This window comes from Haliotis rubra, unplaced genomic scaffold (genome assembly GCF_003918875.1).
Source record: "Haliotis rubra isolate DU_JTF1 unplaced genomic scaffold, ASM391887v1 Scf312, whole genome shotgun sequence".
NCBI lineage: Eukaryota > Metazoa > Mollusca > Gastropoda > Lepetellida > Haliotidae > Haliotis > Haliotis rubra.
The window spans coordinates 814,438-831,400 of record NW_025766983.1 but is presented as its reverse complement, the minus strand read 5'-3'; the positions used below and the strand labels follow the sequence as shown (position 1 = coordinate 831,400).

Below are 16,963 nucleotides of genomic sequence, written 5' to 3'. Positions count from 1 at the left end.
GCCAAAGGTCAATTCCCTGAGATATTTTCATGAAAACTTATTTTTGTCACAGAATTTCGAGATTGGCATAAATGAATAAAAAATGAGTTACTATGAGTTACTATCGGGTTACTATTGAGTATAAACAAAATATTATTTGTCATGATCGGGTGGTCTGTCGGGTCGGTAAAATCAAATATAAACTGGATAAAAATATAAATAAAATAAACCGATATCTGACATGCGATTCTCCAGATGAAAACAGGGACAGGTGTAATTTTCATATTAATTTATCTGTGGTACCTATTAGTGGGGATTGCATAAAGTCGGCCGGACCAAGAATGGTCAATGCTATTATCGGCTAATTACTCCATTATGAGACAGCGATGCCAACATTTCACTGATGCAGTAATGACACATGATATTAATGAAAAACTACATGCAACAAAATAAAGCATAACAAGTAACTGAGAGCTTGAAACTCAGGATTCCCTTATTTTCATACACGCCGATGCCGTTTAAGCTGTAACCTTAAAATCCGTTCAACAGAGAATATTTATATTTTATGGTCATCGATATATGTATCATATGTTGTGGTACGTCATGGCACAAATCATTTGACACACATTTCTACCCTGCCTTCAATCTTGGCGCTCACGCATGCACGCACGTGCGCATGTGCGTACCTTATGAAAGCAAACTGTATATGTTAATCACAGTTAATACGATAGTGTCATCTACATCGCAACAGAAGTTCTCTTAATTATTAAAGTATGTAGAATACATTTAGGGAAGTAGTATCCACTTTACTCGTCAGTCACATGATAATATTTACGGTCATCCCGGTAGCACCTGACTGACAACAGCTGACAGCCTACACTTCCAGCGGTGCAGCCATGGAGAAGTTGTCTGTGGTCGTCGTCCTCTCTATCCTTGTAGCAGTGTATGCTGATACCCCAGCTAACTGTACATACGAAGATGTGAGAGGAACATGGGTATTTTCCGTTGGATACAGAGGATACAATCGCACGGTAGACTGTTCCTCTTTTTGTAAGTTCATTTTTAATAATGCCGATCTATGTGAGAAGTTTAATTTCCCTCCCTCTGTCTTCAGTGAAAGAAGAAGTACCATTCAGAATGTTTAGCGTTCTCACAATCAGTTCTTTGATTTTTAGTTTTAGATTCAAAATTTCAAAAATATATATTTAACAATTCGTCACTAAGCTTGTCTTTGTCTTGAAGATTTAAAAACCAAAAAGAAAGTTGTCTACATGTTATCAAATCATGAACAACAGGCATTCATTGAGAAAATGTGTCAGATCTCCTGCCTACAAGTTTGAGTGGCATCAGGTAGGATAACTCAAGTTGTAAGTGTTTTCTAATGCTTGGATCCAAAGGTTACAATTTTAACAATTGTTACAGTTGGTTAGGGGCGGACATTTTACTTTGTGTTTAATTCTTCTACAGCAACTGGTGAAGAGACTTATGAAGTGACCTTTGACTTTCCTGCCTTGGCTGTTGACCAGTATGGTAATGACGGATTCTGGACTCTCATTTATAACCAGGTATACACTCACATATCATATGTAAACTGTATGTAATCTATGTAAACACATGATTACTGCCTTTGAAATCTCAACCTATATTTCCACAATCAGTGCACAGGATAAATACCACGTAATGATTGTCAGTACTTACTAGTAACTTTCAAAGTAAAAAAAACATTTCTAAATCTGCTTGAAATTATATGTGTATTTATTTATATTATTTCAGGGGTTTGAATTTGTCATTGCTGGAAGAAAATATTTTGTTTTCTCAAAATATGAAACCTCTGGGTCGAAAGTCACCAGCATCTGTGATCAGACGATGCCAGGGTGGTCACATGACGTGTTTGACAGAAACTGGTCTTGCATCATTGGCAAGAAGAGTACCCCTGTCCCACGCAAGACCTATGAAGACCCACTTGCAACACGGTAAAACATTGTGTCCTCATGGACATGCTATTATCTCTCGGTGACCTCAAACAGGGATGTGACATTACTGACCCACTATCATTCAGTGAATCCAAGCAGTAGTGCAGTGATGTGATGTACCTGTCATACTATGTTTCAGTGGCCATCAACAGCTTCATGGCAAGAGAACTTGATCTACCAACTTGATACTTTCGAGCATACCTACTCATAAATGCTTGACTGAAATGAAATGTCCAAAACAAATAAGGAAATACAGAAAAAAAACTGAAACATAAATTGCCAGTGGGGATTTCCCGTTGGTTTAAATGGCTTCCCAGTTTTTGACAAGCTAGTTGTTTCAATGATTGGATAGGGAATTATTAATTGTGCTACAGATTTTTCTGTCTGCTCATCATTTCCACATTGTATGTAAGTTTTTGTCTTATCAGTACAAAGAATGAAGATATTTTATTAGGGGATTAATCAGTGTCAGGCATTCAATGGGTGGAATAATAACGACAGCAGGTAATCTTCCCAACAGGAAGTCATGAAAAGAATAGGGATATTATTTTTTTGTTCTTGCTTCTATAAGTCACCTGAAGCAGATGTGCAGACATTTTTCAGTGCCCCATTATTGTGCCTAATCTTACAGTGACCTGAAGCAGAAGTACAGGAATGACCTTGACCTCATCAACAAGATCAACAGCATGCAGTCATCATGGAAGGCACAGGCGTACAAGGATCAGGAACAGTATACTGTAGAGGAGATGATCAACAGAGCTGGAGGCCCTCGATCAAGGATTCTATCGTATGTATATCAAGTTGAACTGTAACATGGATGATCAGTCTGCATCATTAGTATCATATTTCAGATTTCAAAGTAACTATAATATTAAATGTATATCTGTCATATACATGTGTGTAAAGGATCATATTTCCTGTGTGAACACCTGATTGAAATCAAAGCTGTGAAGCTGGTTACAGTCACATGACGCACTGACATGTATGATGATCTGATGGGAATATCTGCTGCCTCATGATGATGGGAACACATGATCTGCTGCCTCATCATCACTTCCCTATCCAGAGTCCCAGGGTTTCGGGGAGGCGGGGTAGCCTAATGGTTAAATTGTTCGCTCATCACACTGAAGGCCCCGGCTTGATTCCCCACTTGGATACAATGTGTGAAGCCCATTTCTGTGATATTGCTGGAATATTGGTAAAGCGGTAAAAAACCTACTCACTCACTCAATTCCAAATATCACACTGTCAGTTCAACTTGCTGCATAGGCTTGTTATAGTTTTCATTTTTGATGAGTGTACACACCTATACAGATTTGATAAACTAAATAAAAATATCCTATCCTATATCACTTTGCTGGAGTGTGCCTCATTTCGTTGTTTCTAGCCATAATCGTGACATGTATGAGAGTGGTGGGGTAGCCTTGTGGTTTAATCGTTCATTAACCATGCTGATATCCCGGGTTTGATTCCTGAAATGGTTGCTGTGTGTGGAGACCAGTTCTTCTATCTTCCATTGTAATATTGCAGGAATATTGCAGCATAAAACCATATTGATTCACTTGACATGTAATTGTTTGCTGATTGCGTCTTAGGAGACCTCATCCTGCCCCAGTGACTGAGGCTGTAGCAAGACAGGCAGGACGCCTGCCAGACTCCTTCGACTGGCGTAACGTGGGCGGCGTTAACTATGTCTCCCCCATCAGAAACCAAGGTGAGAATGTTCATTTGTATCATGTATGTGGCATAAGCATTGTTGGACATGCTTTGGCATATTTTAAAAAAGTAATTATATTTCCCCTGTATATTGCTGACATGTTTCATAATACAATTGTCACAGTCAGGAGTTAATACATGATACAGATTTTCATAATTCACAGGTTGGGTTGTAGTATACACAGTATATGTAGTACACAATAATCATCATACATTCAGAAATTGGTACAAGATACAGATATCCACAGTAATTCAACTGTTAAGTTGCTATATACATAGTATAAGTACTCATACAATTATCATCATAGATTAGCAATTCTTTTCAGAAGAAGTCCTCCTTGGGGTACATATAAGCATTTAAATGTTAAGTGAGGTACGAGGTAGATGGCAAGAGTTACCTGCTCTTGGCTGTAGGGGGTCCCGTGGGGCCCTGTAGGGGTGGTCTCACAAGACAAAACGAGTTTTTTGTTTTGTAAATATTTTATTAAAAAATATAGTTACAAGTGTTGTAGGATTTAAAATGGACATTTAAATGCTTATATGTACCCCATAGGACTTTCTTCAAAGAATTCATAACCTCTACAGGTTTGTATAAATTCTTTGGCGTATTGGTATTGTGGCACTGAGCCTTGAGCAAGCCATCTTGCTGGCAACAGAATAAGAGGAAAACAAAGTGTTGTCATGGTTACACCCAGTGTTACATCTACCATGTCTAGTAAGTGATAGTTCCAGTGAGGTACAGGCCATAAGGACATAATGAAATTATACTACTGCACTATCTGAATACTACACCCTGAAACTTGAACTGAAACTCTCTCAGGCTGGTGTTTGAGAAAGTTTGAGAAAGTCTAGAAGTGCTAGAACATATTTTAATGAGTGAGTGAGTGAGTAAGTTAAGTTTTACATCGCACTCAGCAATATTCCAGCTATATGGCGGCAGTCTGTAAATAATCGAGTCTGGACCAGACAATGCGGTGATCAACAGCATGAGCATCGATCTGCGCAGTTTGGAATCAATGACATGTGTCAACCAAGTCAGCAAGCCTGACCACGCGATCCCGTTAGTCGCCTCTAACCTATTCTACCCCAGATCTTCACTGGTCACACATATTAATGAAGTGAAAGATCATTGTTAACTCATGTTTAGGCTATGAGATAATGGCATCCACTGCACTAGCATTCAAACATGGTATCCCAGGTTGTGAAAAGGACACAGATGGTATAAGAACCACAATACCTTGTTGAGGGTTACCTCCCCTAGCTGTACCAGGATCCATGATAATGATCCTTGGTCTCTCAGCTCGGCTCCAGTGTTTATAGGTTTCGATATACACCTATGACCTCATATAGACCTGTGAAGAATTGGGTTAGAATTGGTCTTCAGCAACCTATGCTTGTAGTAAGAGGCCCAAATGAGTAGATCGGTGCTGTTGATCACTGGATTGTCTGGTCCAGACTCGATTATTTACAGACCGCTGTAATATTGCTAAGTATGGTGTTAAGCAACAAACGAATCATATCAGGTTTTTTAATACATTTAAACCTACACAGAACAATGTAGTTGAAATTCTATTTAAAGTTGCATCTACTCCAACTTACTCAACTGCTCATTGTGTTCATGAGACTTCAAATATGAAGCTGAACTTGATGGCATTGTGTTTCAGGTGGCCTGTGGGAGCTGCTATGCGTTTGCCTCCATGGCGCTGAATGAAGCTCGTGTCAACATCATGAACAACAACACAGGGAACCCAGTGTTTTCACCCCAGGACATCGTGGAGTGCAGCGAGTACTCTCAAGGTGGGTGGGGTATTGTGACATTGGTCTGTTTGACATGACAACCTAATGACGGACAGATATGGTTGTGTTATGTCAGGGTGTCTCTAGGCAGTTTTACGTCATGGAACCTATGCTGGTTGTAAGAGTTTACCAGATAGGTCAGGAGGTCAGACTGGGTGACTTGGTTGTATTCATTGTACCCTGACTTTGATAATTATTTACAATCTTACTCAGTTCCAAACTTGATTATTTACAGGTTTCTGGAATATGGAGTATGGAGTCTAACAAAAGAACAAATTTTTAAACTTATTCTATCTCACGGTATACACCTCTCTTCTTCTACGACCATGTGTGGAAACCTGCTGTAGGCAAAGTTGAATCAAAAGCTTCCTGGGTGCCGTTCCACTAACCGATCATAACTAAGATCAATCTTAGCAAGTTACGCCAATTTTACAATCGTCTTAGCTAAAAGTTACACCCGTTCCACTAACCGATCTTAGGCCGACCGTAGCCGTCCCGATCTGACGATCCGATCTAAGCTTAGATCGAGACTCTTTCGTGCGAGAGATAGAGAAATGCGAGGCACGAGTTATCTCCTTTTGCATAGTCTAGCAGACGAAGAAAGGACAGTTTTAGAACCAAGTGAAAACATGGAGAGAAAAACCTTGAGAACAAATATTATGGTAGTGAGCACCTTGGTTTCAGGTGCAAGTGCATGTTAATGCCTCTACCTCGCCACAAGCACATCATCTAATAACGTATCTAGAATCTGTCAGTGGTCTTGAAAAGCATGTGTCCTGCCTTAAAATTCAGAATCCCCCACCAAATAAGCGCAGTGGAATCAAACATATTTGTCTCCCGTTGTTTCAGAACATTGTTCACTTCACGACCTGTCCCTATTATTAACCATGACGTTGCAATATTGTTGTACAAATGTATTACAAATGTGTTCCTATGACGTCAGTGGTCAGACTGGCCTCACATTTGTAAGGTTTCAGTGCTGTGTTTGTTTACATCACAGGAATAAACAAATTCATTTCATGGGGGGTTTTAGGGGGTGTTCATGGTGAAATGCTCGCTCTTCTTCTTCACATAGAATATGAAAGCCACCATTTTGGCGTCTCTACGATTGATTTTAGCGATCCTAAGTTGGTCATGAGCAACTTAGACTTTGGATCTTATCTTTACGATTGACTTGGCTAAGATTGGTTAGTGGAACGGTAAGCCGATCGTAACGTCACGCTAAGATTGGGATTTTAGGGGTTTACCATTGGCGTAGGGCTAAGATCGGTTAGTGGAATGGCATCCCTGGCCTCTGACCACCTCACCTCTGCCTCCACTCCGATAGCAGCACCTGTCAATCATCTCAATAAGCGTGCAGATCGCTCAGGTGATCACGTGAAGCTCTGTGCCTATCATTTCTCTTTCTTGTCGCTACATCGTGTGGACGTGTGCTAAATCTTAGTGAGATTGTGCTGATTCTTAGTGAGATTTTGGCCGTGTTCAATATGGGTAAATCTTGTCGCAGTGCTTCTACTAAGTGCAAACATTGCGTAATAGTGTAATAGTAACTGCAGACCCACATACGTTGTGTGTGGATTGTTTGGGATGTTGCGATTGGGCGCACCGGTGTACCTACTGTGCTCAACTTGATGATGATGCCTTTTCGGAATATCCCCGGATGGCTTCTCGACGTTTGTCTGACAGGGATCGCCATAAACCTTCGGAGGGTCCTTTCTCTTCTGAAATCTTTCGAAATCTGAACGTCGTACGAAGACACCTGTTCGCCAGTCTAAGTCCCCGTCGCCGAATGAGGAATTTCTATGTGAGGCTTCCAATTCCTATCTGAGTGAGGATCTCCGGCATTTATTTCGTCTGCAGGTGTCCAGTCCTATTGTGATTCCAGATCGTTCGCCAACTAGAGTTGTAGTTTTAACTACTTCGTCTGGCCAGTCTTATCCGTCTACCCTGGTGACGATTTCTCAGAACCTTGGGGATCCTACGCCTACTGATTCCAGTGCGGTGCTTGGTTTGATGCCCAGCCTTCACTCTCAAGGGCGGATACTGCGCTTTCCAGCACGGTGATTGGCTCTACGCTTTCTACCCATGCGCCGCTTGTCTCCAGGTGTACGCTATGTCATACACTCCTGTGATGTCGACAAGTATGACATTGAGTTCCAGTGCGGCGCTTTCTAGATCGGTCTCGGTTGCTGTCCCACCTGTTTATGGATCACTGCCGATTTCCAGTGCACCGCTTACCTACGAAGTGATGCTTACTTTCAATGCGCCGCTTGTTCCCGGTTTGGCGCCTACTGTCAGAGCGCTGCTTGCTCCCGGTTCGGCGCTTACTGTCGGTATGTCACTTGCCTCCTATGCGCCACTCGCTCCTGGTTTTGGCACTGACTGTCGGAGCGCCACTTGTTTCCAATGCACCGCTTGCTTCCGCTTCAGCGTTTACTGTCAGAGCGCCTCCTGCTTCCAATATGTCGCTTGGTCCTGGTTCGGCGCTTGCTGCCAGTGTGCCGCTTACTGCCAGTGTACCACAGTCTTCCAGTGTTCCGCTTTCTATTGGTTCAACGTTGCTGCCTTTGCCAGGTCATCCACCCATGCCAGCCTCTGGTTCTACATTGCCTCCCACTTCGAGTACTATGTCGATCACCTCGGCCAGACCTATTTTACCGGTTTCTTGGGATCCGTCGTCTGAGAGTTCTGTGTCTCGACCTTTTGATTTTGATGCCATAGTTCATGCTGTGGCCTCAGCTTTACGTCAGCAAGTCCCAGCTCCATCCTCAACTGTTCAGCCAGCGGTCCCTCCGACCGTTCCACTGCGTTCCATGGATGAAGCTCCTCAATCGGCTACGTCCTCTCCTAATTCTTAAGATGGCACTCCGACTTCAGATGTCAGCATTGATACAGTCGACACACCTCAGTTATTGGTTTGGAGTGCTGAGAACCATCGACTACGTCGTAGCAGTTCACCTTCGGACTTGTTGACTAGCTTTGATATGAAACTGGGTGATTTCGGCTCTATCACTTTTCATCCTCGTCCCTGCATTACTCAACTTGCGGCTTCTCTTGATGAGGCGTTTGACAACTTAAGGAAGGTTAAGGATGGGTTTGCGCCACCCCGCTTTAACTTGGCATCTTCCCATGTTCATGGGTTTTCTACGTTGATTGTTTCGCCTTCTGTGGATGATGACAACGCGCTTTTGGGTTCTAAACAGAGAACTTATTCTCCCTTTTTGGTTGAAGACTGTGAGTTGTCGCACCTGGATGGTGCCATTCAGAGGATCCTAGCTCCCCGTAACTTGGTTTTGACGGCGACTGAAGCTGTGGCTATGTCTGTCTCGCATGCGGCTTCCCCTCAACTGGCTTTGATGGTGTTGATACAGGAGCAGTTCCAGACCATCTTGGATCAGCTGGCCCATTTTCTCTCCCACCTCACGGCGGTTCGGTGTCGGTGCAGGGGCCCGCTTCACTTATCTTCGTGGGAGGATAGATTTCGGACAGATCTTTTCCGTCGACCTTGGTCAGGCAGATCACTCTTTAATTGGGCTATAAGAGATATAGCCGCAAAGGTTGGTGGGATGCTCATTTGCAGGTCTGTGTGGAGCTGTTGAAATTTCAGAGGTTGCAAGTAGAGGATTTGTTGCGTCAATGGCGGCCAGCAACCTATGTGCCGTCCAACCCAGATCTTCGCTCCGGACCTTCTACTTCCTTTCGAGGAAGAGGTTCGACCAGAGGGCGTTCCAACCATCAGCGCTGGTTGTTCACTGCTTCTCGACCAACTTCCGGTTCCAAGCAGTCCTCCACTCAGAGGAATCAGAAGCAGTGACTTGCAGACATCAGAGCACAATTGGGTCCTTCTGCCTCCAATCGTACCTATCACGGCTTCCCCAGTAGGCGGAAGACTTGGGATTTATGCCCTCAATTGGACCATCTTGGATGACCCTTACATTCTCTCCACTCTGTCCAAGGGGTTTCAACTTCCGGTCATCGGCAACCCTCCCCTCACATTATCAAACGACTGTGCTGTGGCACCATAGGCACGCTTCTTCAGAAACTTGTGATCAAATTAATGGGCCCGAATCCTGTCAACCCAGGGTTTTATTCTCCAATCTTTCTGGTTTCCAAGAAGGATTCTGACAAACTGAGACTCATCTTCAACATGAAGGTCTTCAACAAGATGTTCCTACAACCACCGCCTCATTTCCATATGGTGTCGGTGGCTCTACTCAAGACTATCATCAAACCGGGGCATTACATGTTCAGCCTCGACCTACAGTATGCGTACCTGCACATCCCGATCTTCCTGGACCATCGCAAGTTTCTTCATTTCGTCTTTGAGGCCACCCACTATCAATGGCAGGTGCTCCTTGGAATTTCTTTAGCCCCGTGGCTTTTTAAACGGGTGACGAAGCCTATCACCAGCTTCCTACATCGCAAGGGGATACTGTTCGAAACATACATCGACGACTGCATCCAGGCTCAAACTGATCACATGTAGGATGCTGCTACTTCCCCAGTTAGGCTGGCTTGTCAACATGGAGAAGTCAGAGCTAGTCCCTTCAAGCGGCCTGCAGTTTATCGGTGTTCTTCAACAAAGACTGTTTGTGCCGAGGGACCGTTTCTGCAAGATCCGGCGGTTAGTTCCCCTTGCATTGTCTCAACCCAGGACTTCGTCAATGGCAGGAGCTCCTGGGTCTCTTGACGTCGGCCCAGGCGTTGACCCTGGCACATCAACCGGATGGGATCAACAGGGTCTCCTCAACTCCTACAGTGAACACAACAGTTCTTCCAGTTGGTGGACAATCTCAGCATCTCCGTTCGAGTCAACCATATTGCAGGAGTGAAGAACGTGATTGCGAATTCCGTGTCCCGTCCACTTCATCCAGCCCCGACAGAGTGGAAACTACATCTAGAGGTGTTCCAGACCGTTTGCCTTCCGCTGACGACTCCGACCGTGGATCTGTTCACCACTCGTTTCAACCACCAGTTCTGTTCGTGTCTCCGATTCCAGACCCTCTTGCCTGGGGTCTCGACGTTCTCGCTGACCACTTTAGCATTTTGGTTGAGATCCACTATCCTGCGTGCCTATGCCAACCTTCCCACACCCTCGACTGCGAATCCTCATGAAACTCGGGCCCTAGCTTCCACCATGGCGCTTCATAGGAACTGTTCCCTCCAGGCAATCATGGAGGGATGTTTTTGGAAGTCGGATACCGTTTTCGCCGCACACTATCTTCGGGATCTCTCGGTCACGGACGTGGTGGGCCTACCCCAGTTCGGTCCTCTGGTCCTAGTTCAGCAGCTGTCATCGACCTGTGCTCGCAGATAAAAAGCAGTCCTTCTGCGTGTCGGTTTTGCTTCTGTACATTAATAAAAGATCTCGATGCCCTCTTTGTACCTTTTTTTACCTTGGGCTTAGGCCACCTCACCTAGGGAACTAGGGTGTGTCATAGAGTTGACTCAATAGACTGAGAGGCCAATCTTGTTTCCAAGGCGTTCCGACTAGCACCTTTACCTGGCAGGTAGATGGTATTTTACCTGTCGGTATCCCTCACCTGGGATGGTGTGTCATTACCTGGACTACGGTATACCCCCGTAATTCGGTCCTGACGAGACTGGATGTGCGAGAGGTACAGTGTCAGTACCCGGGGGCCCTTGGAACTTTACCGTAGTCCATCCAGCAAACACAAGACGATGATCTTCGTTCAATAGTTTTTATTAACACTGTGTTGCTGGTCAACCTACTCTATGGTCACTCTATAAGACTTCAGCCGCAAAGCTTCAGTCTTAAGCCTAAATGCTGGTGCTTCACGATAATTTCTGAGACGATTCCTAGTGACCAACAGCAAGAGCAGGCCCGCACCAGACTCCCGTTTCTGAGCTTTGCTCCCGCTTAAACCTGGGTTTCTACGTCACAGCCAACACCCTTTTCATTTTTTTCTATTGGTCAATAACCCATAATTTGACTATCTATTACTCTCCCCCACCTCTATTTCGTACCCCCACTACCATATTTGTACGACCGTGAGGTGGATTCCAGGAATCTCAGGGTCTCTCTCCCCTAACCATATATGGCTCGTAGAGTACCAGGAACTGGTGGTAGAGTACCAGGAACGTCGCTCCATCTTGATAGTATAGTAGTTTTTTCTCTATCTAAGCTATGAGTCACTTCACCCTGCCCTCAACAGCTCCAACGACCTACTTTGATGTTCATTACCTACGTTACTGATTTCCTACCTTACTTCCTACCTTACAACGTTATTAATCACTTCATATCTTAAATATTTTATTAAATCTCTCCTAATTTGTATCTTCTGCCCCCTTAATCACCTGTCATTAATAATGTTAATTGTATATCTCTTATTGTGGTAAGTACCATAATCTCATGCCTATAATACTTGTGCTACATGCAGAGGTGGTCGACACTTCACTTACTGACCTCTACTCTCTGAGCAATTACACCTGTGAAGCGTTAATTTCCAATTACCTGCGTGGTTTCCTTTCTCTCCTTTGGTAAGTGAGGGGGATTGGTACTAAACGTTAAACAAGTTGATCAACCGGGTTATTCCCTCTTTCACCGCCTTCCAGCATGTGACAGTGGGGGGACTGGACAGGTTTTAAGCAGGGACTGGACAGATTAAGGTCTTTAACTTTAATTCACTGGGGTCACTTGATAGATCACGGGTTGGCGGGGTCCACTTGCCAAACTGCGTCCTTTTGCTTGTCAAAAGTTGCGGCTGAAAACCACATAAATTTGGGACCGCCCACTCCCTAGAGTTTTTGTGCCGTGGAAGCGAAGGGGTTATCTGAAGCAACCAATCACTAGTTCGGAGTTAGCATATCAGTAGTTGGTGCTTTCTCCTGGCCTCCTTGTCTTATGCGACCTCACGGTTGTAGCGTTGACACAGGGTAATCTGCGGCCCACCAGCCAACCGTGGGATAATGCATACTGTAAGATAGGATAAGTATATAAATATACAATTTATATTAAAATTTCCAACTCTTTAAAAATAAGCATGTATACTAGTGCCTGGCATTAACATGAAGTCAGACTTCATGCCATTGATCTAACATTCAAATTAAAAATGTAATTTCTTTAAGTAAAGTTGATATTTTTATACTTATCCTGACTCATGATCTTTTAGCAATTTATGATATGCGTTAATAGTGAAGTAATTTTACAAATCAATGGAAAATACTTTACATTTATTGGACACTTTAACTGAAGATTGTTAAAGGTCACATGCAACGTAAAACACAACTTTGCAGATTCTGATACCTTTCGGTATGGACATACCGAAACAAATCGTCAAAAATGCAAATTCAACTTATAAAGTTGAAAAATAACGCGATGAAAAAAACCCCGCGAAATCGGAGTTCAAACGTTTCACTAATTTTCCCCAGACTTTTCTGGGGAAAAGCGGGTTTCAACAGCTGGGCTGCGCTCATAGCACGTCTTGCCAAGTAAATAGGTTCGCAGCTTGGAGGCGGGTTGTCGGGTGAATACTTTCGGTGAAGGCTTTGGTGTGAGCTATTTTTCTAATGTTTTGTTGATATCTCACAGGCTCGAGCTTTTTATATGTTATGACAGTAAATTAACTGTTTATATAATTTCGTTTGTCTATTTCACCCCACGTTCTTCTTACCGAGACACTTTCTCAGTTCGATACTTAAAAGCAATGTCATTATCTATCGTTGACAGAATTTCTAACTGTGATATAGATATGTCGTTGTCACAGACAAAACTCAATGTCTTGTTTTATTGACACCTGTGTGTCTGCCTGCCTGTCTGCTAATGACAATATTCAATACACAACTGCTATCACTGACCACATGCAATTTGAACTTAACACTAATCAGGCTATAAACCATAAACAAAATGCATTGATTTATGGCCCGAGTTCGGTCTCTGTCACATTATGTAATTACACAGACAGGCAGGTGTGATACTTGAACGCATGACATGTTATGATGTCTGTTGATTGCAAAATGTTATACACAAAAAAAAAAGAGCATGTATTTACAAAACCCAACATCTCTCTCTATATATACACACAATTAGCCGTGAAGGCATCTGCAAATGAACCAGCCGTTACACTTGAGTGCACACCCACCCGCTCTGACTGGGTTCGGTATCCCGGCTGCTTCGTTTCTTGGGAAGTAAACCGAAGTACACAATTTTGCACTTCGATTTGCGATTGTACGCTTATAATTTTGTTTATATAATTTTTGGTAACCAGCAATGTATATTATATGTCATGAATAAGTGATAATTGTGTTTTAATTATGTTTGATTTTTTGGTTGCATGTGACCTTTAAGTAGTTCAAAGGTCTAATGAGAAACCAGAACATTAAGAAATATACTAGTTTTGTGTTCTCTTTCATCCAAGAATTTTCAGTTTCTAGGTGATAAAATTAAAAAGAAATGTCTTGAATTCGTGGCAATGAAATAAAAGGGCAGATGTTTTTCAGTCACTTTGTAAAATTACTTAAGTATGTAGGCATGTTGCTGCTTCAGTGAAACTTTCATTATATTTACACATTGACCTGATGACACACTGCTTAGTACCTCTCAACGATGAATGTAATATTCCTGTTGATGATACTCGACTTGACAGTACAGAATGTATAACTTCTCATGTAACTGCTTGTGTAAGTCATGACACTTGACTTGCTGCAGGGTGTGAGGGGGGGGCTTCCCCTATCTGATCGGCGGCAAGTACGCTGAGGATTTCGGACTGGTGGAGGAGGACTGCAACCCCTACAAGGGCAAGGATGGATCTTGTTCCACCTTAAAAAGCTGCGGGCGAAGATACTCCACACGATATGAATATATAGGAGGATACTATGGAGCGTGAGTAATTCTCTCTGATTTCGTGCATAACCTATGGAGATTCTAGCTGAAAATGAGACCCTGGACCTAACTCGGTGGGATTTCAACAAATGGGAAATGCAGGCATGTGGAATTACAGACTACAAATCTGTTGGTACTTGTCCAAATTATGGATGCCAGATTATGTTCATTACAAGATGTAAATGTATTTACAACCAAGATTATTGATAAAATCCAAATATGTTTAGAGCAGCAGGTATGGCCTTCCTGCTTGATCCCCAGTAGCTCAAGATATATTACACCTTTTCTAATTTCACTCTGTCAAGACCTGTTTATTTCTACGGTTGTCTGTGGGCAAATGAAGCATATTGTTTTGTTTGATCTGTGAGTTAGTTCTACATTTACTTTCCGTACACCTGAACTGGGCAGAAAGGATCATTGCTCATGCTGTGAACCAGTCAGCAATTGATTATTTACAGATTCCAACAATAAGGTTGAAATATTCAAATAGAGGGACCCGTGAAGATCCGGGTTAGAATTGATCTTCAGTAACCCATGCTTGTCATAAGAGGCGATTGGGTGGTCAGGCTCGCTGACTTGGTTGACACATGTCATCGGTTCCCAACTGCGTAGATCGATGCTCATGCTGTTGATCATTGGATCATCTGGTCCAGACTGGATTATTTACAGACCCCCGCCATATAGCTGGAATATTGCTGAGTGCGGCGTAATACTAAACTCACTCACTCAAACAGAGGCATCAAACATTCACCCACGGGGCTAGTACTGTTATGTGAAGTCATTGACAGATTGAAGTGTGAACATTGAGGATTCATAATCAGTATAAATATTCACCAGTTTGATACTATTAAATTCCCTGATAGTTTTATAACCAGTAAAGTAAGTTTAATTTCAAGTTCATGATGAGAAAATTAGAATGGGAGCCGTATGTGTTCCGATTGTTTACCAACTTCATGGTGATTGCAGATGTAATGAAAAACTGATGAAAATAGCCCTGGTGGAGAACGGTCCTGTTGCTGTGGGGTTTGAAGTATACAAAGATTTCCAGGCCTACAAAGGAGGCATCTACCACTTCACCGGCGTGACAGGGTCATACAACCCCTTTGAGATAACAAACCATGCAGTACTGGTCGTAGGGTACGGAGCTGACCAAAAGACTGGAGAGAAGTTCTGGTCTGTCAAGAACAGTTGGGGGCCACAGTGGGGAGAAAGCGGCTACTTCCGCATCCGGCGTGGAACTGATGAGTGCGGCATTGAGTCACTAGCCGTGCAATCCTTCCCCATAATGTAAACCCATTCTTTCCCCCCTCCTTCCCATCCTGATTTAGATGTTTTATGTTTTTACAAATATATTTATTTTAATAATTATAACATTAAAACCCTGTGATTGCCTTTATACTTGGAGGAGACATTCTACCAAACCTATCCTTATCTCAATAATGAAAGCTATCTCCACTCACTATATGTTCACTTTAGACTGGGTAAGTTGTACACAAGAAATGAGTTGATGTATATATTTAATGTATTTACTAGTCATGTGAAAGTGCTACTAGTTTATAAGGACAAGGACCTCAGACTTCAGTGCTTCAGATTTTGTTGTATGGAAGATCAATCTATGAATGATGCATATGTTTAACCAGATATTGCCAACGTATTTTCATACTTGTATATTTTGTAAAAGTGTGGTTCCTGTATAGTCATATTTTTCTAAACATTCCATATTTCAGGAATTTGTCCTGAAAACATGCATGCAACTAACAAGTGAACCATTGTCCAGTTTTAAAAACCTACTTCAATGCTAAGTTTTGGGAAGTAGTCATGTCATGGTTATTGAAATAAACGTGTGTTAGTGACTTCGTACAGGAGTGTCACTCCCCAGAAAAAAAATAAAATGACAATGTATGATATTTTGTCACTAGAAGGTGTTATCCTAAAGAACACTGAGCCTTTGCCTGTTTTTTTCCAAGTTAAGCACTCAGGGAATCCCATATTTGATGATTATGTCAACACAAATGTACACGTTAGATAAATCGTGCTGCTGTAACAGATTAATGTTTTGTCAGTCCTAGACAATAGCCGTGTTTAAGTGAATTGCAGTGTGGTTACAGTATGGGTCTTAACACCCCTACAGACAAAGTAACGACCCATGCCTTGTATTTCACGGTTTATTTACACCACACCATCAGAAATGTACATTCCAGCATTTGTTAAAGTTTCCAATAAATTGGTCCTCATATCATGCAATTGTATTATTATCATTTTTTCAAATCTTTAACCATATCAATAATTTTCACAGTGGTCTACCATTTGACAAAATACTATTAAAAAACCCACCTAAAACCCTTCTTGCCAAAAATATTTTTTTCTGGAAGTAATAAGGGCATGTATTTCAAGAAAAAAACAGGTTCTGCGTGTCAACTATGACCAATCGGAATCACATTCATTGCAAGTATTCTGTCAATTTCCGGCCCTATATTTAGACTGGTTAACAAGTAAACTTGCAGTCCATTGTTTCCACTACCAAGTTTATACTCTTGATTCTGATATTTGTGGTTCTGACCATCAAGTAGTTCACTATATTCGTACAACCTTGTGATGTCATCATACTGTGACATCTTGGAGGATTATAGATGACACAAATGTCTACAGCCGCTGC

General features: G+C 42.4%; 1 protein-coding gene across 1 annotated transcript; it reads left to right on the top strand.

Moving 5' to 3' along the window:
• The first annotated feature begins 804 nt into the window (after positions 1-804).
• On the top strand, positions 805-16,546 carry LOC124283287 (dipeptidyl peptidase 1-like). Its single transcript, XM_046719319.1, has 9 exons — positions 805-1,029; positions 1,447-1,544; positions 1,753-1,952; positions 2,584-2,739; positions 3,548-3,668; positions 5,336-5,465; positions 14,142-14,307; positions 15,274-15,715; positions 15,756-16,546. Exons 1-8 carry the CDS (start codon positions 876-878, stop codon positions 15,596-15,598), a joined length of 1,350 nt encoding a protein of 449 aa, XP_046575275.1. The 5' UTR covers positions 805-875; the 3' UTR covers positions 15,599-15,715; positions 15,756-16,546.
• Positions 16,547-16,963: the final 417 nt, after the last annotated feature.